The 26,428-nt window shown below is 66.0% G+C and overlaps 2 protein-coding genes across 3 annotated transcripts in view; both read right to left on the bottom strand.

Moving 5' to 3' along the window:
- The window catches only part of CUNH4orf50 (chromosome unknown C4orf50 homolog), a 41,094-nt gene extending 20,417 nt beyond the window's left edge, over positions 1-20,677 (bottom strand). Inside the window, exons 1-8 of the mRNA XM_045834674.1 lie at positions 20,382-20,677; positions 16,595-16,733; positions 12,768-13,367; positions 10,239-10,367; positions 6,292-6,421; positions 5,231-5,358; positions 956-3,394; positions 655-701 (exon numbers count right to left, since the gene is read on the bottom strand). Of these exons, the coding sequence (XP_045690630.1) occupies positions 655-701; positions 956-3,394; positions 5,231-5,358; positions 6,292-6,421; positions 10,239-10,367; positions 12,768-13,367; positions 16,595-16,733; positions 20,382-20,677 (3,908 nt within the window). The remainder of the gene's footprint in view (positions 1-654; positions 702-955; positions 3,395-5,230; positions 5,359-6,291; positions 6,422-10,238; positions 10,368-12,767; positions 13,368-16,594; positions 16,734-20,381) is intronic.
- A 3,174-nt stretch (positions 20,678-23,851) lies between these two features.
- JAKMIP1 (janus kinase and microtubule interacting protein 1) overlaps positions 23,852-26,428 on the bottom strand; it is an 84,999-nt gene continuing 82,422 nt past the window's right edge. Inside the window, exons 21-22 of one of the 2 annotated variants that reach the window (XM_045834191.1) lie at positions 25,904-25,979; positions 23,852-24,799 (exon numbers count right to left, since the gene is read on the bottom strand). In XM_045834191.1, the coding sequence (XP_045690147.1) occupies positions 25,929-25,979 (51 nt within the window). In that variant the 3' untranslated portion in view covers positions 23,852-24,799; positions 25,904-25,928. The remainder of the gene's footprint in view (positions 24,800-25,903; positions 25,980-26,428) is intronic. The other variant, XM_045834190.1, reaches the window with a different exon arrangement.

Here is a 26,428-nt window from a genome sequence, read left to right as displayed (position 1 = left end):
CGTCGGGACGGCGGACACGGTGCTCGGAGGGAAAGCCATCGGCCGCTGAGGCAGACTTCCAAAGCCAGGGATCGGCACTGTCCACACAAGAAGCAAGGGAAAGAACCACCAGTTAAAAACCAAGAGGAAGTGGAAGAAAGTAAATAAGGAAGGTATGAGAAGAAACCAATGAAATGAAACAGGTACACAATAAAGAAAACCCACAAACGGAAAGAAATGACTGATACAATTGCTGAGAGAGGAGGAGGAGGAGGAAGGAGGGAGGGAGGGAGGGATGAGGCAGGAAAGGGGTTGAGAGAGGGAGAGAGAGAGGGAGAGAGAGAGACAGGACTCTAATGGGAAGGGCTGCAAAGGGCCAGCCCTCACTAACTGCCCCACTGGCACCGGCGGCCGCCCTAGGAGCCCCGCGAGCTCTCCGTCCCCGGGGCCAGGTGAAAGGCCGGCACGGCCCACAGGTGAGGCAGACGGCCCCCTTGTCCGTGTCTCGGCTCAGAGTCACGGCACAGTAAGCGCAGAGCTGGGTCCGGGCCCTGTCCGACGGAGCTCCGAGGCCCACGGCTCTCTCCCTGGCACCGGCCAAGCCCCAGCGTGCAGCGTGACGACTTGGGCTGCCGGACAGACCCCCGGCTCTGAGCACACAAGCCCTGGTCTTACCGGGTGAACACGCCCCCCAAGTCCCACCAGCCTCCGGTCCGCACGGCCTAAGGGGCGGGGCAGGCTTGCGTCTCAGGTCACGGGCGAGAACGACACCAGGCCAACCAGGGGGCACGCCCCAGCAACACCCCTCCCAGCTGCATGTCACTGGCCTTCCCTGCGCCCGTGTTTTCCCGGTGGACAGACGGGACGGTGACTGTGCCCCCTCAGGGGCTGCTGGAGGGTCACTCGAGGAAGGGCTTGCTCAGCAGCCCGGGAGGTTCCCAAGAGACGAGGACGCGGCTGAGCAGAGTCAACCTACCTGGGGGCCGTGGCGCAGAGACCTCCGAGCCGGCCCTCGGTCCGCAGGCCACCGTGGCCTCTCCTCCTCTTTCTCCAGGTGTGCCCTGTGCGCTGCCGCCCCACCGAGGTCTCCCGGTGCGCCGGCGTCTGTCCCGGCCGGCGACGGGGCCGCAGACTCAGCTCGGCATCCGGTCTCCTCTGTGCCCAGGGCGGGTCCCGTCCACCCTGCAGCTGGACCCTGTGCCTCTTCCAGGGGCAGCCCGAGGACTCGGGGCGCCGGGGGCTCTGGAAGCAGGGTCACCTGCACCGCCCTCTCCACGGCAGCCACCTTGCCTTTGCCCTGAGCTGCCTGCAAACATCCCCCGTCCGCGCTCACGCTCACGCTCACGGCGACCTCCCCCTCCAGGACCCGGATCCTGTGCAGAAGGCGCTCGTTCTCCCCCCGCAAGGCCCGGACCACGTCCTCGACGCCCACCACCACGTCCTGGATCAGCCCTCTGTAGCTGACTCCGAGCTCCGAGATCAGCGCCTTGAGCTCCCGGTTCTCCCGCGTGACGTCCCGTACCACGCCCTTGCACTGCCGGGCGCTCTCCGCCGTGGCTCTGCGCAGCCGGCCCAGGCACCCCCTCAGCGTGCCGTTCTCCTCCTCGAGCTCCGAGATCTTGACGTAGCTCTTCCCGTTGCAGTCCTCCAGGTCGGCGATGACCTGCAGGTACTGGTCCAGCTCCCCCCGCAGGCGACGGACGTCCCCCAGCAGCGCGCCGTTCTCCCGCGCGAGGGTGCAGGCCCTGGTGGCGCTCCTCTCGCCCTCCCTCTGGAGGGCGCGCATCCTCTGGTGGCATCTCTCCCGGTCTCTCCGCAGCCTGAGGTTGTCCTGTAAAACTCTGCTCCTCTCCTCCTTCAGTCCGGAAACGAACCTGCGGAGGCTTCTCCTGGCCCTCTCCAGGGCCGCCGAGGGCTCCCCGAGGCTCTGGCCCAGCTCGGGGGGCTGCCCTGGCCCCGGGCGCAGGTCCCCCGAGTCAAGCCCCAGCTCTGGAAGGACCTGGCCGGCTCCCAGGGCCTCCCCCGGCTCCACGTCTCCGTGCCTCTCCTTGGCATCGCCTTCCCTCGCAGGACGAGTCTCCAAGCCCTGGCTGCCCAGCACCTGCCAAGGGTCCGCCAGCTCCCGGCGCCCATCCCTTCCTGCCAGCATGGGAGCTGCCCCCCTGCGACCCCCAGTCCCGACGAGCTTCAGGACACACAGCTGCTGGAAGCAAGCCTCCATCTCTTCTGCCAACACGTCCAGCGTGGGCACCGGGCTGCCGTGTCCTTGGCTCGGAGCCCTTGGGGGACGGGTGGGCTCGGCCCCCTCGGGAGACAGGGCCCACGTGGGAGACAGTGGCAGACCTCCCTCTGCCACGAAGCAGAGCACTTCCTGGGCCTCCCGTTCCTCAGAGCTGGGCCCTTCTGTGAGCTCCAGGCAGCCTGGGCTGGACCCCGCCGGACACGGCACCTTCTCCGCCTGCCCTTGCCCCCCGTCCCCCGGGCTCTCCCTGAGCAGAAACAGAGCGTCTCCAGCCCACATGCGGCTTTCCTCCTGGCCCCAAATGCTCCTGAGGCCCCCGGCCTCCTCTTCAAGTAGCCAAGCGCCGATAGGTGACCGTCCTTTCGCGCTAGGAGCTCTGACAGAGCTGGCTGGGGGCGCCCCTTCCTCCTCTGCGAGGGGAAGCCCCCCCAAGAGGCCCCAGACTTGCTCCTCCGCCATCTGTCTCCCACTTGGGGGTTCGGGACCCTCCGTGGACACGGAGCTCCCACCCCACGGAAGAGGCTGGCCGGGCTCCCGCCTGGGCCACATGCAGGAGGCAGCGGCCTGGGGTGCTGCGGCCCTGGGTGGGCTCCACAGGCCTTCTGGTCCCCCAGTGCCACCCTCCACGCTCGGATGCTGGTGGCTTTCCTGATGCCGCTGGCACCCATCACCAAGGTCTTCGTCACTCCTGCCCCAAGTCCTCCGGGCCCCCCGTTCCTCGGGTCTCCACTCTGGGGCTCCTCCTCCCTCCTTCCAAAGGCTGTTGAGGTCCCTGGGCCCCGTCTGAGGACATCGGTGGTATGACGTCGGTGGGGACTCCTCGCAGAGTGGGGCGTCATGGCTCTGAGTCTGGTGGTGCTGCCAGCAGGGCTGTCTCCCGGCTCTGGTTGCCGGCGAGGGCCCGGCGTCCAGCACCTGCTGGATCCGGAGCTGTCCCAGAGCCGCCCCCTGGAGCAGCAGGGCAGCCACGTCCCCAGTGGGCCCCCAGGGAGGGGTCGTGGGCATCTGCAGCACGAGGCAGGGCTCCCGGGCTGGGGTGGTCGCTGGCCTCTGCTCCGGGATCCAAGCCAGCTCCACGGGCAGCAGGGGGCCGGCTGGGCACGGCCCCACGGGGTGGTAGCCGCCGATGAGCAGAAGCGTCTGTTCGTGCCAACTGGGCTCAGCGGGAGCGGGCTGTGGACGGGGAGAGAGGACAAGGTGTCAAACGGCCCCTTCCGCCACTTACCGCCTCCCCACCTCTCCGCCCCCGCCCCGCCCCCAACGGTCCCGGGGTTTCCTCACCCAGCCACACAGGCTGCCCTCGTGTGCCGCCCCTGCCGCCGCCCCGGGGCCCGTGCACCTGCTCTCCTGCCGCCCAGGTGTCCTTTCCCCCGAGCCCCGCATGGCTCCGCCCCTTGCTGCACTCAGACTCCACTCACATGTCACTTCCTCAGAACAGCCCCCCCCCGACCCCGCCGCTCTCGTCTGCTGACCCCGCCCCACGTCCCACATGGCGCCCTCCACCTCCCAGGCCACGTGCCCACGCGCCCACATGCGCCAGATGCTATAACTCCCCACGGCCCACACTGTCCGGTGCGGCAGCCACGGGCCACAGGGGCTCTGCCAATGGGAAACCACGAAATGACAGTTGGCGTTTGGTCCTGTGGTTGTACCAGCCCCGAGTCACACGCTCAGAGGCCGTGGGGCGCCCGGCCTCCGTGCGGCACAGCACAGATGTGCGCCGTGCCTGATGTCACGGAAAGCTCTAGTGGGCAGTGGGGTGCAGACTGCTCCCTAGGGGCAGGACCTGGCCTGGAAGGGTGCCGGCACACAGGTGTTCTGTGGGTGATTTTTAATGTGTTTGTGTGTTCCCTTAATTCGGCACACTTATCCAGAGGGGAGGGCTGGCCCAGCTCACAGAGGCTGGGAGGGGAGAGGGGTGGCCCCCCGGGCTCACGAGGCCCCACCCCACTGCCCAGCCGGTCTTCCCACTGCTTGCCCCTTGCCGCCTGTCCTGCTCTCCTGTCTGTCCAGCTGCATCCTCCCACCTGGGTGCAGCCAGAGTCTGGCCTCTCCGTGAAGCCCTGCCACCCCTCAGGGTGGCTTTCGGTGTGGCAGCACATGCATGTGTACATGTGCACATGCGTGCACACACTCATACACACGTGCACACTGTGTGCACACACACATTCGAATAGGCACACATGTGTAGACCGATATACACATGTGCGGGTGGAGGCACACACACTCTCACACACACAGCAGTGCACGCAGTGGTCCACACGTGTGCACATGAAATCACACATGTGCACATACAAATGCACATGAATGTGTGCACGTGTTCACACAAAGGCACACACATGCACATTTGCATGCACAGGCACACAGAAACACGCACGCACAAACGCACACACATACATGCATACGCTCATGCAGCACCTCAGGGCGAACGGAGGAGCAGGGGAGACCCCTGCTGCCGGGAGCCACAGAGCCGCCTCGGGGCCAGCGGGCCTGAGCTCTGCTCTAGCCTCTCTGGCCTCTGCCTGCGGGAAAGGGGACACTGAGGGAGGCTGGGACCCAGAGCAAGCCAGGCAGGGCCACTGGGACCCAGGCTCCCAACCCTCCGGGCACAGGGCGGGGCAGAGCGTGGGCCACTGAGACAGAGCTCAGACACCGCCCCAGGGCTGTGCGGCCTCAGGGACCACAGCCGCTCTGGGAGTCCCAGACCCCAGCCCTCCAGACGGGCCCCGGCCCCTGCCTCCCAGCTGGGTGGAAGTCCCGTGGGATGGAGCACAGCAGGTGGCTGTGGGGCCCGGGCACTCAGCTGGGATCCCTTCCTGCCCATTCCCCACCCAGGTCTCAGGGCATTCCCTTCCTTTCCCTCAATTCTCCTTCTCAACCATTTCCAGAATATTCTTCCAAGCCCAGAGGGTCTTTACGCCCTTCCCCCACCCCCCAAGCTGCGGGCCCACACAGGGGCCGACCAGACCCAGCTGGCACCTGGGGCGTGCAGAAAGCCTCCGGCCTTACCTGTCCGAGGGCGGGCCCAGCCAGGTGTCTCAGGAGGCCAGCCGGGGTCTCCAGGCCCGGCACCGGCACCAAGGGGCCTCCTCCTGCCCCGATGCTGCCCCAGGTGTGGGGCCCCTCGGCGGGCTGGCCTGGAAGGGACAGGACCCCGAGGGTTAGAAGGACCCTCCCAGGATTGTCACTAGTGTCCTTGTCCCTGCTGTGAGGGCTGAGAGCACCACTCACTAAGTCAAGGCCACCTCCCCAGGGGCGGCCTGACGGTCATCATCACCCATCGGGCAAGGAAACCGAGGCTGGGAGATGGGAAAGGCCCGTCCAGATGAGCCTGGATCTGGGTCCGGAAGCCACTGCCTCCAACCGCAGAACTCGCGCAGGTGACAAATCCATGACAGCTGTCTCCCCAGCCTTCCACATGGGCCACACCGGGTGGTGGCACCTCCCCCCAGGACAAAGGAGCTGACCCCTAGGCCGCACTGCCAGGCAGACCCGGGGCCCCTTCTCCCGGAGAGTTTAAGCTCAGCTCCCCAGAACGGGGCAGGAGGGGAAGCTACCTCTGCAGGCGGCAGCGCCGGAGGGTATAAGGGGCCCCTCGTCTGTAAACCGCACTTGGCCTCGGGGGGCTGTAAGCACCCCCACAGACCCCCAGGTGCATCCGGTGGCCTGGGGGGCTCCTGAGTGCTGTGGCTTGTGCAGAAGGGACCCTGGGAGCTGTGGCTGGGACTGTCATCACACACACAGGTTCCCATCAGGGACAAGTGCGGGACGGGGTGGGGGTGGACACAGAATGGCTCCCGGTCAGCATACGTCCTTCTGTGAGGACAGCGCCCCCCACGAGGCCCCTGCTGCCCCGGGCTGGCATGCACGTCAGGGACATTGTGGACTCGGACCTCCCCTTTACCAGCTGTGTGACTCCAAACAAGTGGCACCGCCTCTCTGAGCCTCGGCGTCCTGTCTGCAGAGTAGGGGCGGCCACCCCTGCACCATCAGGACGCCGTAAGTGCCGTAAGTGAGCTAACGGTGTCCATGCAGACAGCCAGGGCCCACGCACCGGGTCCCCCACACACCTGCTGAGGGCCCCGGTCCCGGGGCGCCGCCGGGGTGGGGAGAGGTCGGCCGGCCGGGGCGTCTGCGGGCCTCCAGCGCCTCCTCCCAAGGCAGAGACAGCCACTCGTCATGAATGTGGCCCGGCGCATCCTGCAGGAAGACACAAGAATCAAGAGAACTGAGCATCCTGGGCTGAAGTGTCCACTCCAAGCCTGTCCCCACGGGTCTGTCCCAACGACCCCCAAAGGGAGCCCAGAGGAAGCCGAGGCCTGGGCAGCAGAGGGCCCACGGCCTGGACCTGCAGCCCTGCCCCCGGCGCCTGGTCGGAGGGGCCGACGCCCCCATCAGCTCCCTGGCTCCCCCTGCAGGCAGCAGGCAGCAGGTGCATGTCTGTCCCACCGCCACCGTGCCTCTGCGGTCTGAGCCCCGCTCCCTCCCGTTCCCGCTGTGTCCCACCCACAGAGGTGACTGCGTGCTCGGGGGCTATGGGCAGTCCTGTCCCTCAGCTGTCCACAAATCCCAGATGCTGCAGCAGGTGTCCTTGGGCGGCGCCCCTCCCCTGGGCCTCTCCCCAAGGCGCGCGGTGCACAGCGAGGTGCTGTCCCTGCATGGCGTTACCACAGATGCAGCCTCACCCCGGCTGCTGCAGGGGCGTGCGGGGCCGGCAGGAAGGCTCGGCCCTGCCCCACCGCCTACGGGGCCCCTGCCCCAGGCCACCGCTAACCAGTCCTGCCCCGTGCTGTTGGCCGTCCACCTGCCCCCCACCCGACCCTGAGGTCCTGAGCGGGGGACCTTGGCTCTATTTGGCCTGTGCCCTCCCTTAGCCTAGCACACAGTAGGTGCTTAACAATCGTGTGACAGCTGGATGCACAGACCAGCTGCAGAAAGGCAGGTGTTTCGGACTCACCGGTGCATTTATGGGCAACCACAGGGTAAGTTCCTCCTATGTGCCAGGTGCCGTTCTCGACGCGGAGGAATGGAAGGGAACAGGTAGTGCCCCACAGCCCCAACCTGACCCCCAGGTCCTCGCCTGCTGCCAGCAGACCCCTGCCTCAGCTCCCAGCCCGGCCTCCTGCGTGGAGCTGCCGGGGGACCCTCTACAACGTGCCAAGGCCACTCTCGGCCCCTCGGACCACAGGCCCGGCACCAACACGGAGGGCGGGCACTGGGGTCCACTGTGGCCGTGGCGGGCTGCCCGGCCCCCCTGGCCCTGGCTCCAGCCCGCACCGCAGGCCTGTGCCTGCTCTTCCTTCTGCCTGCGGCCACGGTACTTACAGCCACGTCCCCCCACCGCCGCCCCCGGAAAGGGTGGTCATCGCCTGCTGCTTGCTGGGCCAAGCCCCAGCTCCCACCCGACACCCCTCAGTCGCAGCCCCTCCCTTCCACACCCTGGGCCTCCCAGCAGTCCCCCTGACCCGGACACTGGGATGCAGCTACACCTCCCGGGGGCGAGGAGGGAGGAACCCTCCCCACCCGGTTTGACCAAATAACACCAAATAACAAGAAAAAAGGCTGCCCGGTGTGTGTGTGGGGGAAACTTCAGACGCGTTGACTGTCAGCTCTCCCCACAGACCGGGGTCCCCACCCCGGCCGCACCTCAGGGTGGCCCAGAAGCTTCACCAGGTGCCGAGCTACAGCCAGAGGGGCCTGGGCACCAGCATTCTGCGCCGCGTTCGGCCGGCGTCTGCCCCGCTGCGGCGTCCTCCCGCTCGCAGCCCCGTGGGTGCCTGCCCCCCGTTCCTACCCATGGGCTCCCCGCTGGACCAGAGACACACATTTCCGTCGGCAGCTTAAGATCGTGCTTGGAACGAGGCGGAGAAGAAGAGATGAAGGGGAGAGGGCAGGCGGGACAGCGAGCCGACGAGAAAGGAGACAGACAGACAGACAGAGGGCGCCGGGTCGGGAGAGGGAGAGACAGAGATTCAGAGTGAGCGGCGAGGGGGCGCGGGGAAGGAGAGAGGGATGGACAGACGGACGTGGAGAGGCGGGAGGGCCGTGCCCAAGGCCCCTGTTCTGCTGTTTCCACTTGGGCGTTTCCAGCACCCCCGCTGACTTCACTTCCGTGTAACAGCTACTTGCTGAGCAACTGCTACACAGCGGGCCCTGGGGCGGGGCTGGGGCACGGCCAGGGAAAAAAAACACATACAGACCCCGCCTCCAGGAGGTGCTGCCTGTGGGGGGCAGCCCAGAAGACAATGCTCCGCCCCTTCCATTTCACAAGGGGTGGAATCAATCCTCAGAGAGGGAGAGTGACTTGTCCAGGGTTGCACAGCACACAGCGGGCGAACAGGCCCGGAGCTCGGGGCTCTGAGCTTGACCCGCGCTTGCTCCCCCCTTCGAGCACCTCTGCGCTCTGCCTTGTCTGTCCTTCCTGCTCCAGCACCCATGGGAGCACCTGCCTGTGACGCCTGCGTGGTTTGAGCTTTAATGTGTGACCGTTTTGAAAGAGGAGCAAGAGGAAGAAAACAAGGAATTCAGCGACACCCAGACACAAACATCATTTGTGGGTTAGACTGTGTCCTTCTGGGCTTTTTCCTGCGCGTAGACATTTAACCTCTTGCAAACGTCTGTTCCTGCAAACTGTCGGTTTCCGCCTTGTGCTTTTCCCCGTGGCGGTTCTGAAGGGTTCGTTCCCCGCGGGTTCTGCTGTCACGCGGCGCTTTGTGGCTGCAGAAACAAGGACGCCTCGGTTTTACCGAACCAGGTGCCCCATTGGACGTTCCGGTTGTTTCCGGTCCTTACCGACTGCGCCGAGTGCAGAGGGGCGTCTATCGGTGGAGAAACGGACAGAGTGGGAGGCGACCTGGAGCGTTTGCTGGTGCGTGACTGTGCCCAGTGGAACCAGGGCTGACCTTTTTGCATAAGACCGCTGGCCGCGTCATCTGGCCCTTATGTTAGTTTCACGTCCAAAGCTTTCGCCTGCGTTTTATTTCTGGACGCTACCGACATGATGTTTTAAAACCCTCCCTTGCCGCCAGAGTGTCAAGCGGGAAACAGCGTTTCTGCCGGAATGCAGGCGGTCACGGGGAGGGGCGGCCTTACAGGTATGGGCTGCACAACGAAACGATTCCTGTAACTGCCACCAGGGGTCGCTCTCCTCACGCTGCCGTGGCTGCCGTGCCGAGGCCGGTGGAGCGCCCTGCATTTCCAGACGCCGCTGTCACCCAGATCGTGGTCTCAGCTCTGAAACAACTGCCCGACACTGACGGACACTTCAAAGACGGCGACTTTTCATCTCCTGGTGTACCCCTCCCTGGTACGCTCTGGGCCAGGCCACCGCCTCTGGGCCATCCCCTGCCGCAGCAGCCATCGTCCGCACCCGTGTCTGTCTCCCCCTGAGCTCCGGAGGGGCAGGGTTACCCCGCAGCCCCGGTCCCCGGCACGGTGTCTGGGGCGCGGCAGGGCCCGGGCACACCTGCTGCAAACCACTGGGGGGCGGGGAGGCATCTGCCTGTGGGTGGGAAGCGTGGGGGCAGAGGTGAGGGCCCCTTGTGTTTGCACAGCCACACAAGGGTGACGCGGGTCAGGAAGTGTTCTCCACGTGCTTGCTTGTTGCCATGACAACCTCCCTGCCCTGGGTCTCTCGGGCGACTGCTGCTGCAGCCTGAGGCACAGTGGCAGGCCATCCCCAGGGCTTCCCCCAGCGCCTGCCCCAGGCTCCACCTGGTGATGAGGACAGACAGCGCCCCCTTCAGGGCTGAGAGGGGAGGAAGCCCAGGAGGCGGGATCGGGAGTGCCGCCCGAGGCAGGGGGAGGTGGAGGAGGCGGAGGAGGCGGAGGAGGCGGGGCCACAGCCCTCACCCGCCCTGTGAGAGGTACTACAGGCTGAACTGTGGCGCCTTGAAGGACGTTCACACCCTAACTGCCCCCTCCCCAGTACCTGTGACTGTGACCTCGTGTGGAAGCAGCGTCTTTGCAGAGGGACATCAAGGTGACGTCCAACCGGTGCAAGCGGGGCCTCGCCCACCTCGCCGGCCCCTGCAGGCTGACCCGGCGACAGGGCCAGGAGGACCACACCAGGGAACAGCCCTTCCCAGAAGGCCAGTGGCCACGTCCACTGCAGACCGTCAGCCTCTGCCTCCACCAGCAGGTCTGGCTGATGAACGGAGACACATCAGTCACATGGAACCTTCTCCAGTCAAGGGTCAGCCCTCAGGACCAACAGATAAAAGGACAAGAGAGGCAGTGGTGGGGGGGACTACCGTGTGTAAGTAGTGTGGGTGAGTGTACCCAGCCTCCCCCTGGACCACACAGGCCCAGAGAGAGAGGATGATGGAGACCATGATGATGGTGGTGACAAAGGTGGTGAGAGACACTAAGTCTCGTTGCCCACTCACGACATGCCCGGCACAGTGCTGCGAGCCTTCCCTGACCCTGTCATTTTGTCCTCGCGGTCAGACAGGGAGGCAGGCCCCAGTGTCACTCCCAGGTCACACTCGGGAGCACGGGGCACGGGGAACGCAGTGACAGCCCAGAGGCAGCACCGCGGCCAAGAGGCAGAGCTGTACCGGAACGGCCCTGGCCAGGTCTCTGGGTCCCTGCCCCTCGCGCTGTGCACGGCCCACCCCAATGCCCGGGGCTCACCCCACTGCAAGGCCCACCCCACTATGCGTGGCTCGCCCCACTGCGCACAGCTCCAGTGTTTAAGGGTCGAGTTTTCTATCTTGCGGCCCCTACACAGCAGCCTCCACCGCCCACTCCGCTCCTGGGCCGATGCGGGCCAGCTTCTCCCAGCGCTAGAGGCAGCCTGGCCAGGGACCGTACTTTATGGGCCGTCTAGGGAATTTTCTAGAGAATTTGGACTGTGCACAGCAGACTCCAGCAAGGCCTTGAGAGCATGCGCCTGGCGCGCAGGGACCTTTAATGGTGATTTGTGAAATGCAGAGAAGGTCGCTGCGACGAGGGGCGTGCAGGCTGACGCCACGCAGCACAGGCGCTGCCCCCGGACGCTGCCCCCCACTCGACAAGAGCACCCCCACCCCGGCATCTCCGGGCAAGGGCGGCGGCGTGCAGTCACGGCGCTGACCTGGCCCTGGCCCCGCTGGCCCTGGAACTTGGGAGCTGGGTGCCCACGGCCAAGCCACTCAACACCTGGGCCCGGTTTCTCCATCGAGTCGGTGGGGGAACGGCATCCGGCCCGCGGGCCGTCTCAGGACTACATGGGCGCACAGAAGGCACAGCGTGTCGGCGGGAGTCTCTCGGACATTCAGGCGTTCGCGCCCTTTCTCTTAGGTAGTAGACACACGGCGTCGCGGTACGTGGGCGGGGGACTGGGAGAGCAAGGTCTTCCACCAACAGCCTAAACGAAGGCCTCACGTTTCGGAGAATCGCAGAAAGAATTCTGAATGACAACGTCCAGCGGTACACGATTTATTTCCCAAAATTACAGTCAGGCGCTGGTAGCAAAAATACAGTTTTCCTTCCACCCAAGGACTTCGATGAGGGGGGAGGAGCCGGGCAGGCAGGAGAGGGGCAGGGGCAGGGGCAGCATGGGGGCGGGGCGGGGGGGGGGGAGAGCCGAAGCAGGCCCAGCCAGCCCACCGCAGAGGCGAACCAGGCGGGACGCGCCGCCTCCTGCCGACCGGCGCAGAGGTTTGCCGTCCCAGTGAACTCAAAATAGATTGTTCGGGTCCGAAGATAAATTAAAAAAAAAATTTTTTAATGAGCAATGTCACTAGAGCTAAGGTTGCTGCTTGCTGCTTTCTCCTTAAATGCCCGGCCCCGTGGAGAGAAGCAGGCGTGTGGGCCCCTGGGAAGGGGGCTGACCTCGCTCCGTTTCCAGGGCGCCGTGAGGAGGGGGAAACAGAGCTCACATAGACTGGGGTCAAATTCCCGCTCTGCCTCTGCCTCTGCGTGGCCGCCGGTCCCTGCGCCGCCTGCTGAGCCGCGGCCTCCGTCCGCACAAGGGCAGCGAGGGCACCAACCACCCTGCCTGCCTCACGCCCTTCGTGAGCCTTAAACGGCATCACCCCTTCCAAACACCCAGTGGGGCGCCGAGCACAGGGCAGGTGTATGTCACAGGTGCGTTTTTTACCGTTCTGTCCGTCAAATGAGTAAGTAAGTGTCCTCTGCCCTCGCCTCCAGAGCTTGCCAAGGTCACACAGCCCCGGCGAACAGGAGAACCGGAAGGTCCCAGCCCTGCGCGCTCCCTGCTGCACCGCCCTGCCCAGCTCCAGGGGCAGAGGCTACCGGCCCCTCAGACCCGGGCCAGCAGAGGACAGACATCGAAGGATAAAGGGCGGCGGCTGGCTGGTGCCCCGAGCGTGGCTGGAAGCAGGGGGTGGGGTGAGCGAGCGGATGGAGCGGGGTAGACCCTGGGTGGGTGCGGGGGTGGGTGAGGAGCACCGGCTGGGTAGATGGGTAGACCGGGCGGGTGGGGTGGGATGGGTGGGTGAGGAGGGAGACTGGGGAATGGAGACGTCGGGGACTTCACCAACAACTGGCTGTCCGAGGAAGAGAAAAGCCATCACTCCTGCCCTGGGGTGCCGCCACTTACCGGGCTGCAGGGACCAGCGGCGGCCACGCTGCGCACCGTCTGCCCGGGCGCCCGGGCTCCCAGCTCCTCTCGCAGGCACCTGTTCTGCTCTGTGAGGTCCTCCACCTGGCCCTGCAGGCCGATCTCCGACAGCTTCAGCTCGAAGATGTAGCAACGAAGCTCCTCCAGCTGCACGCGGAGGCTGCACTCCCGCTGCTCCCGCTGCTCCCGCTGCCGGCGCGCCGCCGCGTCCCGCTCGCTCTCGCCGAGTTCCGCCCTCGCCTGCAGGGCGCACCACGCCGCAGCCTCCTCCTCGAGGGCTTGCCGGGGACCGGTCGGACCCAGGGGCGGGCGACGGCCCGGGGCGGGGGCGTCCAGCTCCGCCAGCAGGAGACCGGCAGCGCGGCAGAGGCGCCGCACGTCCCGCTCCAGCCGTCGCACCTGCTCGCGCAGGGCCCGCTCCTGCTGGCGCGCGAGGCCCAGCTGGCGGCGCTGCGTCCGCCGGCAGCGCTCCAGGGCCGCCGTCTGCTGCCCCAGCGCCTCGTCCTTGTACCGCAGCTGCTCCCGCAGCCGCCGCAGGCGCCACCGCTGCCGCCGGGCCGCGCGCTCCTTCTCCAGAACCTACAGGTTGGTGGTGGACGGGGGGTGCGTCAGGGAGCAAGCCCAGGGGGGCACCACCGCGGCTCATGCTTTATGTTAAACTCAGCTACTTTGTTCATCATGGAATATCTTTGCATTAAAATGTTGCATGAAGATATTATTTATCTCAATTACTGAGTTTTTTGGCGCCCCCTCAAATTTTGCGCAGCAGGCGAGCACCTCAGCTCCCCGCCCCCCCCAGGGGCCCTGCACACCGGGGGCCATGGAGGGAAAGCCCGCAGGGGCAGGGCAGGGCAGGCATCCGCTGGCGCACACCCGGGGGCCCTCCAGGGGTCCCACGCCAGTTTGTCAAGAGCTTCCACCCAGACCCCCTGAAGGTCCCCACGCCCACCCAGGACCTCTCCACGTCCCAGTGCCTGAAGGGACAACGCTGGCCCAGCAAGGGTCAGCTGGCCCCAGCTGGTGTCCCAGCAGGCATTCTTTATTGTGAACACCCAGCGCCGTGGAGTACAGTACAGTAGGTGACTGTCTCCTCGGGACCCTCAGGAACGATTTGCATACAATCATGTGGTATTGACTGGGGCTCAAGGTCACGCAGCCAGGATCCCGCCTCCACGCCTCTGACTCCAGGCCTTGTCTCCGGGTAGGGGGTAAGTACACCTTGCCCTCCACCCACCCCTGCGCTGCAGGCTGCCCTGGGCCGATGGGAGTCCATGCCGCGTCGAAGCCCACGGTGGACCTGCCTCCCTGTGAAACTCTCACCAGCAGGTGCCTGGCGCTGCTCCCGCAGGACAGCGTGCGGAGGACTGCCCCAGCAGGCAAAGAGCACACGCACACAGGGGAGCCGGCGAGCCACTCCGCAGGCTCCGTCTGACAGCCTCACCCGGCAGCACGGGCGCACAGACCTGCAGCTGAACTCCCTGCGAGGAGACCCCGGGGTGGCCCGCTGGCCCAGATCCTGTCATGGGGACAGGTCGGCCTTTATTAGGCAGAAGCACCACGGGTCCCCACGGGAACGAGGCGGCTGCGGTGCAAGTACACGCTGACCCAGAACGTCGGTCACAGGGCACGCCGCCGTGGGTCTGGCCACCGCCAGGCGCCCCGGGCAGAGCGAGCTCACGCCCGCACTCCCGAGGGGCCTGCTCCGACACGCACGGGTCTCTGGGGAGAGACCCAGAGTCAGAGGTCCAGGCGGGGCTGCAGCTGGGCCGAGGGGTCCCCGAGGGACCCCGAGCAAGCCCCCCGTCACTCCGAACCCCCAAGCCTCGCCTGGAGTGGGGTTGCCTGACAGGTGTTTCCCAGGGGCACGCAGGTTCCCTGAGACAGGTGCGAGGTTGGGGGGGAGAGGCCTTCTGTGTCTGCGGAGCTCCGGCCCAGGGGCACCTGAGCCCCACACCGCGCCCCCTGCCGCCCTGTCCCCCTGCCCTCCGTCTCCCCGCCGCCCTGTGAGCACCTCACGGTCACAGGGCTGCATCAGATTCACCTGGGAAACCCCACGTGTACGTGGCGCGTGGCTCAAAAATGTGTACTGACGCGCTTGCCACAGAGAGATTGGTGCTGGAGGAACTGCTCCCGCCACCGTATCTCGCGTTAAAAACTCCTCCCGGGACACGGATGATGGGGCGCTCCACACCGAGGAGGGGAGTGAGCTCGACTTTCTGCACCCGAAGCTCCCTGTCAAGGGGCAAAGGCCACGCCTGGGCCTCCCCGGCACCTCAGATCTGTGCCAGCTTAACGGGGACACCGCTCCTTTCCCCTCGGCGCTTCTGTTCCAGGTAACGGCTAAGGCGGTGTTCCTGGGCTGTTTGTGCTACTTTTTGGACTGTAAGGAACCCATTTCAGCCGTGTGCCCCGTCACACACACACCCACACCCCCCCCCACAGGGTCAAGAAACAGCTCCCGCTCAGACCCGTGAGGTCCTCTGTCGTTTCCTAGTCGATTCTGTCCGCAGAAGGCCGGCTGTGACTCGCGGAACTGATTTTGCAGCCCGCCGACAGGCGTCAGCCTGCGGTTTGCCCACCATGGCGCTGCCCAGCAAGTTGAAATCCACTGAGACGGGCGGGCCCGGGGCCCTCTGGGCGCCGCCCACAGCTGCCCCCCTCCCCGCTGCCCTGAGCCACACTATCTCTGCCTCTGCAGCGTTCCCTGACCGTGTCCTGCCCTCCCAGCCATGCACCTCCCCCCTGGAATGGTTCAGTGCTGATCACAGGAGCGGCCAGGGTTATCTGCAGGCCTGCTATTGTGAGGGCGTTGCACGCATTAACTCACTTCAACTCGTAACACTTTGAGGGTGTTGATGCTAGATCGTGCCCCTTTCACAGGTGGGGAAACTGAGGCCCAGAGAGGCTGGGCCCCTGGCCCTAGGTCACACGGCCGGTGAGCGGTGCAGCTGGGTTGGCTCCGGGATCTGCCTCCAGAGCCCGCCCCTTTCTCCGACAGCACCGAGCTGTGCCCATCTCGGCGGGCTCTCCCAGGCACCCAGACTGACACCCCCACACCCGGCCCGAGCCCCCCCTGCCAGCGTCCCTGAAGCCCGCTCCCCGTCACCCTCCGGGTTCGGTCCGTGCCTCGGCCCTGGCAGTCTGGCCCCTCTGGAAGCCTCCGGCCTCACCGACTGCCCCTGCCCACCCCGCCCTCTGCCGGGTCCCACCGTGGTCTCCAGGCCTCCGTGCCTCTGCCCAGGCGGCCACTCACGCCTCGCACGCCCTTCCCGCCAAGCCCGAGCCTCCGGGCCCAGGTCTCCGTCGCTCCCCCACCCCAGGCACACGCACAGTGTGTTTGCATCCCCCCTCGTGACACCGGCGTCCAGGTCGGAGTTTCCTGTTTCCTGTCTCTGTCCCCGCCTGCACTGTAGCTCCTGAGGGGGTGACCCTGCATCAGTCACTCCCCTGTCCTTAGGCCAGAGCTGGCCCCCCGATCCCTGGCCCACAGACCATGGAAATGACCTCTGCCCGGAGCTCCCAGTGAGTGCACAGCCCCCCAGGTCACCCAGCGCTCTCACACCCCCCGGCAGGTCCCTGCGGGAGCCTCGTGAGGCAGGCAGGGCAGGGTGGGGATCCCATTGTACAGACCGGGCAGCTGAGGACCAGAGGGTCCATGTAACCTCGCCCCAGGCCCCACAGGGCTCTCCCGGCAACCCCTCCCCCGCCCTGCCGCATTTGCTTCACTGCAGGGGCTGCTGTGTCCAAACCTGGGGGTGTCCCTGCTGGGACCAGAAACCCGCACCGGAAGGAAGGAGGGGCCACACCTGGCTGGCGAGCTCCCCCTGCAGCGCCTCCAGCTGCTCCTGGGCCCGGAGAGAGGCGCCCCGCTCCTGGCACACGCGGGCACGCAGCTGGTCCACCTTCCGCAGCAGCCTCCGCTCCGACAGCTCCAGCTCCTGGATTCTGCGGCAAGGGGCAGGGGGCGCTTAGTGGGGCCGCAGGAAATGTGGCCAAAGGTTTCACACGCACCAGGCAACGTTTTTTGTTGTTATCGGGCCAATTTCATCTTCTGACAAAGTTACATTTTGTGGAACAGCCACACGTATCTTTCCAAGGATGACCTATGATAATACTTCCAAGACCTCTTTGGAGTAGGAAGGAAGCCTGCGTTAGAAATCTTAACAGCTTCCTCATCTCTGAGCCAGTATCCCGAGCCCGGGTGATACCAGTTAAAGACTGAGCCTGAGGCAAACATCTGCATTGTCCTCCTTGACTCTTCCCTGTACCAGCCCGGGAGGAAGCGGAAGATCAGAGAGGCCAGGCGACTTGCCCAAGGTCACACAGCATCACAGAGGGCAGGCCAGCTGAGTCCCAGTCTCCATCCACCCCGCGCTCCGCCGCCTCCCGTTCCAGCTGCATCCCTGCGACTCTCTTCCGAGGAGGTGACTGAAGTTCAGAAAATAACTTTCTGCTGTTGAACCAATCTGCGTCGCTTTTGAAAGTAGGAAGTTGGAAACGACCTAATGTCTCCCTGGACGGCACAGCCCTGTGAAGGCCTTCTCGTTATCCCGGGGAGCATGAGGCTGAGCCCCAGGCTGCAGCACAGCCCGGGCACGGCCACGCGGAAAGGGGGAGCATGAATGTGGGGGGATGGGGGCCCCAAAGCGGAAGTCTGGCTCCAGTCCCCTCGGGAGAGAAGATCGTCCGGCACTTGCCTGTCACCTGGCACCCAAGTCTCCTTACTGTGCCACCCTCACCTCTAGAACGGAAACCAGGAAACACAGGGAAAGGGCTCTCCCGGCTTCCGTGGACAAGCTCCGCCCACCGCCACACCTTTCCTCAGGTCCACGGGGTCACCTGCTCACCCAGGACAGACCCAGCTTCCCCGGGGGAGGACACGGCTTTGCGTCCTGGCTCTGGCCCTGACCAACCACAGAGCCAACACCGGGCTCACTCACCACTCCGACCCGCGGTATCTGTGTCTGCGACAAGCAGAGGGGACTCTGCTCAGAAGGCTGTTGTGAAGGTGACATAAAATGATACATTATTGTTACTGATACGGCCAAGAGTTTCCTCTCCCACTCTAGCCGAGGGGCTCGGGGGAGGGCCTGGGAAGTGACAGAAGGGAGTGTGGATCACAGTCGGGTCCCTTCCAAACCCAACGACAGGGGTGGCCTCGGATCCACCGGTCACAGCGTCAGGCTGACTGGTTACAACATGGGGCGACACCGAAACAGGGCGACACCAACACGGGGCGAGAAAAGCCCATCTTTAGTTTCCGAGGCCAACCTGGAACGCTGACCGTGAGATGGGGTTAGTGCTGACCTTGTCCCTGCACTTGAACTACGCGGAAAACGACCAGTCTTGCCGGGGCAGGCAGGCTACCGGCCCGCCCACCGGACCCAGTGGTGTCCCCTGCAAGTGCACAGGAGACCACAGGTGCGGCTGGACAGGACCCTAGACTATCCGGGTGGCCCGAGCTGCAGCCCCAGCCGTCCCCGGAGAGGGAGGCGGACCGGGGTGCCACAGAAGGCGGGGGCCACGCAAGATGCCGGGCTGCCGGCACGGCGGAGGCAGGGCCGGAGCAAGGGCCCTCGCGGCAGATGCCGAGGGGCCGGGACAGACGCCCCTGCCGCCCCTTGAGAGCTCGGCCGGCTGCCCACCCCTGCCTCGGGCGGGGGGCCACTTCTGGCTCCGCCTGCGGTCTGAGCCGCCACGCCGGGGGGGCCTGGGTGTGATCCGCCACAGAAACGAGCACACCCACGGACGGGAAACGGACACTGCAGCGCCACGCCGCGCCGAGGAACGGCGAGCATGAAATATTAACGGGCAGGGCCGCGGAGACTGCCTGGAGCCTGGGGGGCGCCCTCCGGGACAGGGCGGATCTGTCCCCTCGTGGGAGGCCATGCCGGGCAGGCTGCCTGGGCTCCAGTCCCAGCGCTGGGGGTGCGCCCCGCCTGCAGGGAGCAGAGGACACAGCCCGCGTGTCCCCACCCCCAGGACGGCCTGCCCCCGGGCCCCAGCCCCAGAGGCCGCTCCTCTCCATCACTGACAGTGCCCCCAGGCTCTGTCCCCCCCACACACAGAGGGGTCTCCTATGGCCGGGGTCCCCCCCCCATCTGCCCCAGGCCCGTGGACCTTCGGGTCCCACTGCCGGCCTCTTTGGAGGGAGATCCGAGCTCACAGCCGGGTGGGGGCTGCACCTCTCACCTCCCCGGGGCCACGGCCTGCCCCGCTCCCTGGCCCTCAGCCCCTGGACTCACATCAGGGGATGCACGGGCCCCCCTAAGTCCGTACATTGAAGCCCGAACCCCAGTGCCGCAGAAGAGGGCCGTATTTGGAGATGGGGTCTTTACAAAGGCAGTTAGGGGAAAATGGGGTCACTCGGGTGGGCCCTCCCTTAAACTGACTCAGGTCCTGGTAAGGAGAGGGGACTGGGACGCAGACACACAGACAGAGGCAGCCCCGTGAGGACCCAGGGAGAAGAGGGCCGCCCATCAGCCCGGAGAGAGACCTCGAAAGGGACCGACCGACCACACCTCGGTCGTGAACTTCCAGCCGCCCGCACTGTGACGAAATGACTGTGTTGTTTATGCAGCTCAGCCTGTGAAACTGGGTCGCGCTCATCGCTGGAAACCAGCCCAACTCCACACGTGACTCGGGGGCAGTGGGAGCAGGTTTAGGATGAGCGGGTGGGTGGGTGGATGGGTGGAGAGATGGACGGACGGACAGACGGACAATCACCCCGAGCGACACAGAGAATAACAAAATAACTGTTCTGATACGTGAGTCTCCTCACGTGGAAAGTATCACAAAGAGGAAAGAACAGGGAAACAGACATCGAGTGACCAGCCTGCAGTAACGCGAAGGGAAGCAAGGGGAAATGGCCCGTCCCAGACGAGTCCCGGACACCGGCGGCTGGGACACGGGTAGACCCGCCGGGATCGACCCCTGCACTCCCACGCCGGGCTTCTCCCCAGCCTTACGCGAGAAGCCCCACCCTGTTCTGGGGCCCAGTGCTAGCGGATGACCGAGAGCGAGCACAGGCTTTGGAGAAAGACCCAGGTCCAGCGCCCAACCTCCGGGCCACGGCGGTTCCGCCAGGAACGCAGCCCACACCAGGCATTCGGACTCAGCGGCACGAAACAAGCCCCAGGGATCTGTTGCGAAGGTGAGGGGAGAGCCGACAGCCAGGCAGAAACCAGATCTGCCGAGAGCCACTCGGTCCCTGGGGCCGGCGGGGCACACGGGGGCCGGGCCACCAGCAGGAGGAGCGGGACCACCGAGGAAGCCAGGAGTGTGACCACATCGTAGCCACAGGAAGACATGTCACCCGGGGCAGAAGAGAGGGCAGAACACCTCGCTTCCCCCGTCCTCCTCCTCCCCCCCAGACGTCCCATCGGCCGGGCCCAGGTGGAGGCCAGCGAGCCTGGGAGACCTGCCTGCAGGCTCAGCCCCCGGGGCCACGGAGAGAAGGAGCCAAGGCGGCAGGTTACGTGACGTGGGGAGCCCACGTCCTCCGCCGCAGACACGAGTCCCACCCCCTCCCGACACGAGCCTGACGCCCCGGGATCTACGAAATGCGCACAGCGGCCCGAGCCACACGCTCACCTGCTCCTGAGCCCAGACTCCGACCTCACGTACTTGTCCACGGCGGCCAGCAGCTTCTGCTCGGAGAACTCCAGCTGCTCCCGGAGCACCCCGGTGTCCAGGTCCGGGCTTGCCCCAGCGGCGGCGGCGGCCTCGGGAAGACACCCCCGCTCCTCATCGCCGCCCTCCGCGTCCTGGAAGATCCAGGCCGTGTCGATCTTCAGGTCCACGTTCATGACATCGAACCCGTCGCCGCCGGGCGCCCTGACAACGTAGCTGAACGTCCTCTCGGCGCGTCCTGTGGCCGCTGGCTCCATCCCGGCATGGTTCACGGGGCAGGACTGGACGCCACGGAGCGAGTTCGCGGCGGCGGTGGCCCCTGGGAGGTTTCGGGTGGGTGCAGCGCCTTCAGATTGTGAGGGAGAGCGTCCCTTGGGGAGGGCGGGGAGAAGTGGATTATTTATGAGCGGGGGCGCTCCAGTTTCTCGGGCGCACACACGTCATGCAATGTGAATGAGGGCCTCTCGGGTTGCAGGCCGGCGTGCCGGCACGCGCCCAAAGCCAGGCAGCATCACCGGGAAATCACTCGGAGTTAAAGGCCCGATACACTGCGTCCGGGGAGGGAAAAGGAGTCCCAGGCGGGCCCAGCAGCGAGCCACGGGGCGCCGGCAGCGAAACGCAAGCCGACACCCGTGAGGAGCGAGGCCCGTGCAGCAAACTCTCGTCTGGGAACTTCCCTTCGCCAGGCGGGACCCCCTCACCCCGCCCCGCTCCCCGGTAGCCCTCAGAGGTCGGCACCAGCATACCCATTTTACAGACGATGGAACTGAGGCTCTGGGAGGTGGGAGGAATGGCTGGTCCCGGCCCCCAGATGGGAACAGGCAGAGTCAGGGTTCAAAGGTGAGTCTGACTCCAAACCCTGAGAGGCGAGGGCTGGAGGGCCTTCTGGGGCAGGAGGCGTGGCTGACAGCTGACTGCGGAGAGTGGGAGAGGGCCCAGGGAGGCGGGTGCTCTGGCTGTTTCTTAGAGGAGCAGCCTGAGGGGAGGCGCATCCTCCCCGATTCCCCACCCCGCCCGCGGGTAAAGACAGAAGCCTCTCCGGTCGTGGGAAGGAGCCCCCTGCGGCTGAGGGACACGGGCAGAGGTGTGGCCTGCCCCGCCCGGCCTGTCCGTCAGCTGCACGGCGGGAAGGGGGCGCGGGAGCAGTCAGGAGGGAGCCTGCACGCGAGGGAGGCTGAGGGTGGTCACCGGGAGGACGGCTGCGGAGAGCGGAGCACCGGGAGCTCCCGTCTGAAATGCAACGGCCCCCAACAGATGGCAGAGGGGCAGAGGGAGGGCGAGGGGCTGCGGCTGCACCCTACCACGGAGCTGGAAGGGGGGCACCTAGTTTAGGGTCTGCAGAAGCCCCCAAGAGTTCTGAGACAACCTCCAGGACGGGGACCCTCTTTGGCAGGCCCCTGGCAGGTTCTGGTGAAATGTGGGACAACAAGCAAAACCAGCAGGCGGGTCCTGCAGGTCACACACCAGCTCCGGGACGGTGCGGAGGGATGAGCAGGTGCCACGGGCTCCGAGGCCCTCGGCCTGCAGGACGGCAGGACGGCAGGGCGGAGACGGACCAGGAGCTTGCTTAGAGAGGAGCTAGCCCAAGGCAAGGCCCCGAGTCTAACACTCCCGGCCACCACGGCCCCCTCGAGGGGCCGCCTGACCCTGCCCTCCTCCACCCGGCTCCTTGCTGGCCGAGCTGGCCCGGTGGGAGGGTGCAGAAGCCACTTCACACGTGCTGGCTGCGCGGTGACCGACCCTGTGCCAGGAACCCAGCAGGGCACCCCTCTCGCCTGCCCGGCAGAGCTGCAGGGAGGAGCGGGGTGGGCGAGGGTGGACCCAAGCCTTCTCTTTTCTGTGTGAGAAAGTGACCTTGGGTTCAGCTGACCTTGTAGCTCTGCTACCCTGGAAACCACACACACACGGAGCACTGGCTGTATCACTAGGCAACCACCACCACATCCGCGAGGGGGCGCACCTCCTCACCTGGGCCCAGAGGGCGGTGGCCGCCAGAGCTCGGAGCTCCCCTGGGAAGACGGCTCCTGGACCCGGGCCTGTCCCTGGCAGGGGCCCTGGGAAGCGACGTCTGCAGCTGTCACGAGAAGTGTTGGCTCCCGTTGGGGACTCGGGTCTTCTCAGCCAGGGCGGCGACCACACCTGCCTGCGGGAGCCCCGTGCCCTCACACCTGAGCTGTCCAGGGGGTGGCCCCTGGTCCCGGTGGGCTGTATGGTCCCTCTGAGGACGCCTCCCGCGGAGGGAGCAGCGGGTGCACCTGCCGCGTCTCCCGCCAGGGAGACACACTCGGGTCTGCCCAGCTGTGCCCAAAGAAGCCCTCTTGTGCGGCACCACGTGGGGACCACCCCCACCCGACAGCCGAAGATCAGAGTGGCCGGTACTCTGCCGGCGCCCAGGGCAGGGCGGCGTCAGGGCTGGGAGTGGACCCGGCTGGGTCTGACTTCAAGTCCACGCCACTCCAGCCCTGCGGTGTGTGCGGGCGAGCAGACGGAAGGATGGACACCGGAGGACGTGAGGACCCCGCTGCCGCACCCTCCGGCAGCGGGGAGAGTGCGGACACTGGGCGCCCTGGAACCGCTTCCCAGAGGCCGGGCCGTGCCTCCCGGGGGTCCGCCCGCCGAGTCAGCAAAGCGGCGTCTCCCGGAGTCCTCGGCGCCCGGAGGAAGCGGGCGTGCTTCTGGCTTCTTCCCTCGCTGGTGGCTTCCCCCCTAACCCCACCCCCAACCTGAGCGCTCAGGTGCGATCTTTCCGGCAAAGCCATCCGCTCATTCACATTTGGCCACTGCATGTTGGTAAGCGCTGGGGGCTGGTGCAGTGCGTGCTTTGGGTCTGGATTTCAGAAGAGAAGGGTCATCTCTCAGCCGTCCTGGTGCGGCTGCTCCGAGCCCCCCGGTCCTTTGGTTTGGTTGGAGCGCCCCTCCCCGTCTGAGCGGCACGCCCTTCCTGTGCCCGTTCACACTCCTCCCCGGCCTCGGGGCCTCGGGCGCCCCCGTCTGGGAGCTCCCAGCTCCCCTGCTGGGCGCCCTCGCCCGCCGCTTCCTTCCGCGGCCTGAACGTCGGTCACGTTAGTGTTCTCCGCGGTGCTGCTCGCCCGCCGTTCTCACGGGTTGCTCCTGCAGGCCCCCAGGCACACAGCGGGGGCTCTCGGCCCTTGAGACCTGCCCTTCCGGGCCTTCAGCCGCCTCGTCCGACACGGGCTCGGCCGTCCGTCCCTTCGCCCTCCCTGCCTCCTCCTTCGCGGGGTCTGGTCTGATTCCAAAAGTCTCCCTTCCAGACGTTCGGGAGGCGACAGACACGTGAGCAGGTAGCTTCTCCTGGAAATGCTCCCCCACCCGCCCGCCCGCCCGCCCTAGGAGAACCGTAGTTACGGCGCCTGAGTGTAACCTCTCCAGGATTCCCGCCCGGACTCGGCTCTCGCCAGACGGCACCCTGCCCTCCTCGGCCGCCCCCCTCTGTCCTTTCTCCTGGGAGGCTCGGTTCAGGGGCTGGTCTCCGAGGTCAGGGAGGGCGGCCTTCTTCGCCGAGGCCGTCAGAGCGGGACCTGGTCGCAGGCCACAGACCCTCCAGGATCACTCCGCATCCCAGCACCTCTTCCTCCGCAGCCTCTTGCCGATGAAAACCAAGATGCAAAACAGCCCCGATGTGGCCGAGTGGGGGCCGTGCCCACCTCTCAGTCCCCGCTCCACACGGCGCCAGGCACTGTCATGCTCTGGGAGTTTGGCCGGGCACACCATGACAGCGGTGGAACCTTAGGCTTCCGCCTTGGACATCTGAGTTCCCTGGGGTCCGCCCTCCGGAGTGGGCGGGGCTCCAGCCCCGCCCCCCGCTCTGGCCATCAGCTGCTAAATCCGCTGCGCACAGACCCGGAGGTTTTGGGGACTGGGGCTGGACTTTGGTTCAGGCCACAGGGGCCATTTGCAAGTCACCCTGGATGCACAGGACACAGCTCACGGAGACATATGTACACGGTCTGCGCCCCGCCGGGCGCGCGCACCTTGGCCAGGGGAGGCGCACGGTGCGGGGACGCGGGCGGTCCCCAGAAGTTGCGGACGCTACCCCATTGCTCAGCTTCCGCTAATTGCACTTAGTTTCCTGGTATTCGGGTCTCTGCCCCTCGGGCTCGGGAAGGTGCCGCGGTGGGGACTCAGATGTGGCCCCGAGCTTGAGAAATTCCCCTTCGCCCCCGCGGAGGGCCTGGGGCTCGGCCGGGCCAGGACCCACCTTCAAGCCAAAGGCCTCCCCTTCACGCCCCAGTCAAGTGCTTGTGAGTTCTGGTTTCAGGCTCTGGGCTTGGAGCAGCTTGTTTGGCTGTTGAGTTTGGTTTGAGCGGGGTTGGGGTTGCCGCAGGGACTCAGTGTATTCCATACGCTCTGTTTCCATCCTGTGGAGGAAAAGCACTTGGATAGGACGCGAGAACCAAGGGTTAGAACGGTGGGAGGGGCCCCTGGCTCACGCGCCCCCACCTGCCCCAAGTGCTGAGCTGGGCCTGCCAGCTGGACCCCCTGAGGGGCGCCCCCTGCGTCCAAGGCTCCCAGAGCCTGTCCCCCAGCCCCCCACCCCGGCCCCCATGGCTCCCCACCCCTGGTCTGACGACGCCTGGCGTCGCCCCTTGGCTCACTGCACAAACACTGAACGAACACCGACCCTGTCCCACTACGTTCAAGCGCTGACCTAGGCGCGGGGCCCAGACGCTACGAGGCAGAGCCCCTGAGGAGGGCAGGGGTCGAGCGCAGGGCGCCCGCGAGGACATGGGGCGAGGACACGGCTCAGCCCGGGGCTCCAGGCGGCTCGCAGACGTTTTGGGCACCCCCAGAGCTCCCACGGCTCTCATTCGGGGCTGGACTCGGGGGCGGGACTCTAGATGCTGAGGGCCCTGGCAGACCCCTGCCCCTAGGTGGGGGCTCAGAACTGGGAGAATGGGGGCGGGCCTGACGACCGAGGGGAGCTGGGAGTGAGACACTCAGGCCCAAGGACCAGAGCAGACCAGCTGCCCAAGGGCGCCCCCTGTGGCCCCCGGGGCGGCGTGGGCAACACAGCCAGGCTGAGGGTGGGGCAGAGGGCGGGGGAGGGGCCGGGGCTCTCTACACAGGCCTCCTGGGCATTGGTGTGCAGGTCACAGCGCCCTTCAGCCTCCTGCTCCTGCAGACCCCGCCCCCGCCGGAAGCCCACTCTGGTGTGGACCCCACGGCAACAGGGCACCCCAGGAGCTAAAGCCAACGTGGGAAGAACCTCAGAGAAAAACCATAAATCCCCTTTTCAAGATGAAATACAACAGGGGGCAGCAGGGGGCGCCGTTGGGTCTTTTTTACTTGTGCTCTCCACCCCTACCCGGCCGTCTGGAGCCCGCCAGGGACCTGGACGCCCCGGCCAGAGAGGCCGAGCCTCCGCACGCTGCCCGCCTGCCCAGGAATGGTGCTGTCCACACCAGGGGGTGCGCCCCTCGGTACAAAGTTCTCGTTTCTATCGGAAAGGAAAGGATACCAACCCGAGTTCCTGGCTCACGGGCGTCATCAAGGCCACAGAATGAATGCTAGTGAGAAAAACAAAAAAAGGAACAAAAACTATAAAATAAGACCAAAATAAAATGAGGCAGAAAAGACAAGAAAAGGAAAAACAGAGGTAAGCTATGTAGTTTGGAATTCAGTGACAGCATTTTATAAGAACTTCAGCCCTGAGGTTAGGTTCGGAAGGAGGGACGGGAAGCAGCGGGGTTCAGGGGCTGGTGTCCCCCCGGGAAAGCCGCCACGGGGCCGTGGGCGAACCCCTAACACCCGCGGATCCGGACGGGGGGTGTTCACGCCAGGGACCAGCACACGGCGGGGCTGGGACGGGGCAGGGAGTCCCTGTGACAGCCGGGCCTGCGGTCCGCCTCGGTGGCCCCCACCCAAGGGTGTGACAGATTCCACCCCACGTCACCGGTCCCCAGTCCCACCCGCCCGACTCCCGCCCTGCCAGGGCTCCCTCTCCCGAGGGCGTCCCTGTTTAAAACTTTTTCTTTTTGTTGTTGTTG

Source organism: Phyllostomus hastatus, unplaced genomic scaffold (assembly GCF_019186645.2).
Source record: "Phyllostomus hastatus isolate PE091 unplaced genomic scaffold, TTU_PhHast_1.1 phas_contig_196, whole genome shotgun sequence".
Taxonomy (NCBI): Eukaryota; Metazoa; Chordata; class Mammalia; order Chiroptera; family Phyllostomidae; genus Phyllostomus; species Phyllostomus hastatus.
The sequence above is the reverse complement of the archived record's forward strand: the minus strand, read 5'-3'. Positions and strand labels throughout refer to the sequence as shown.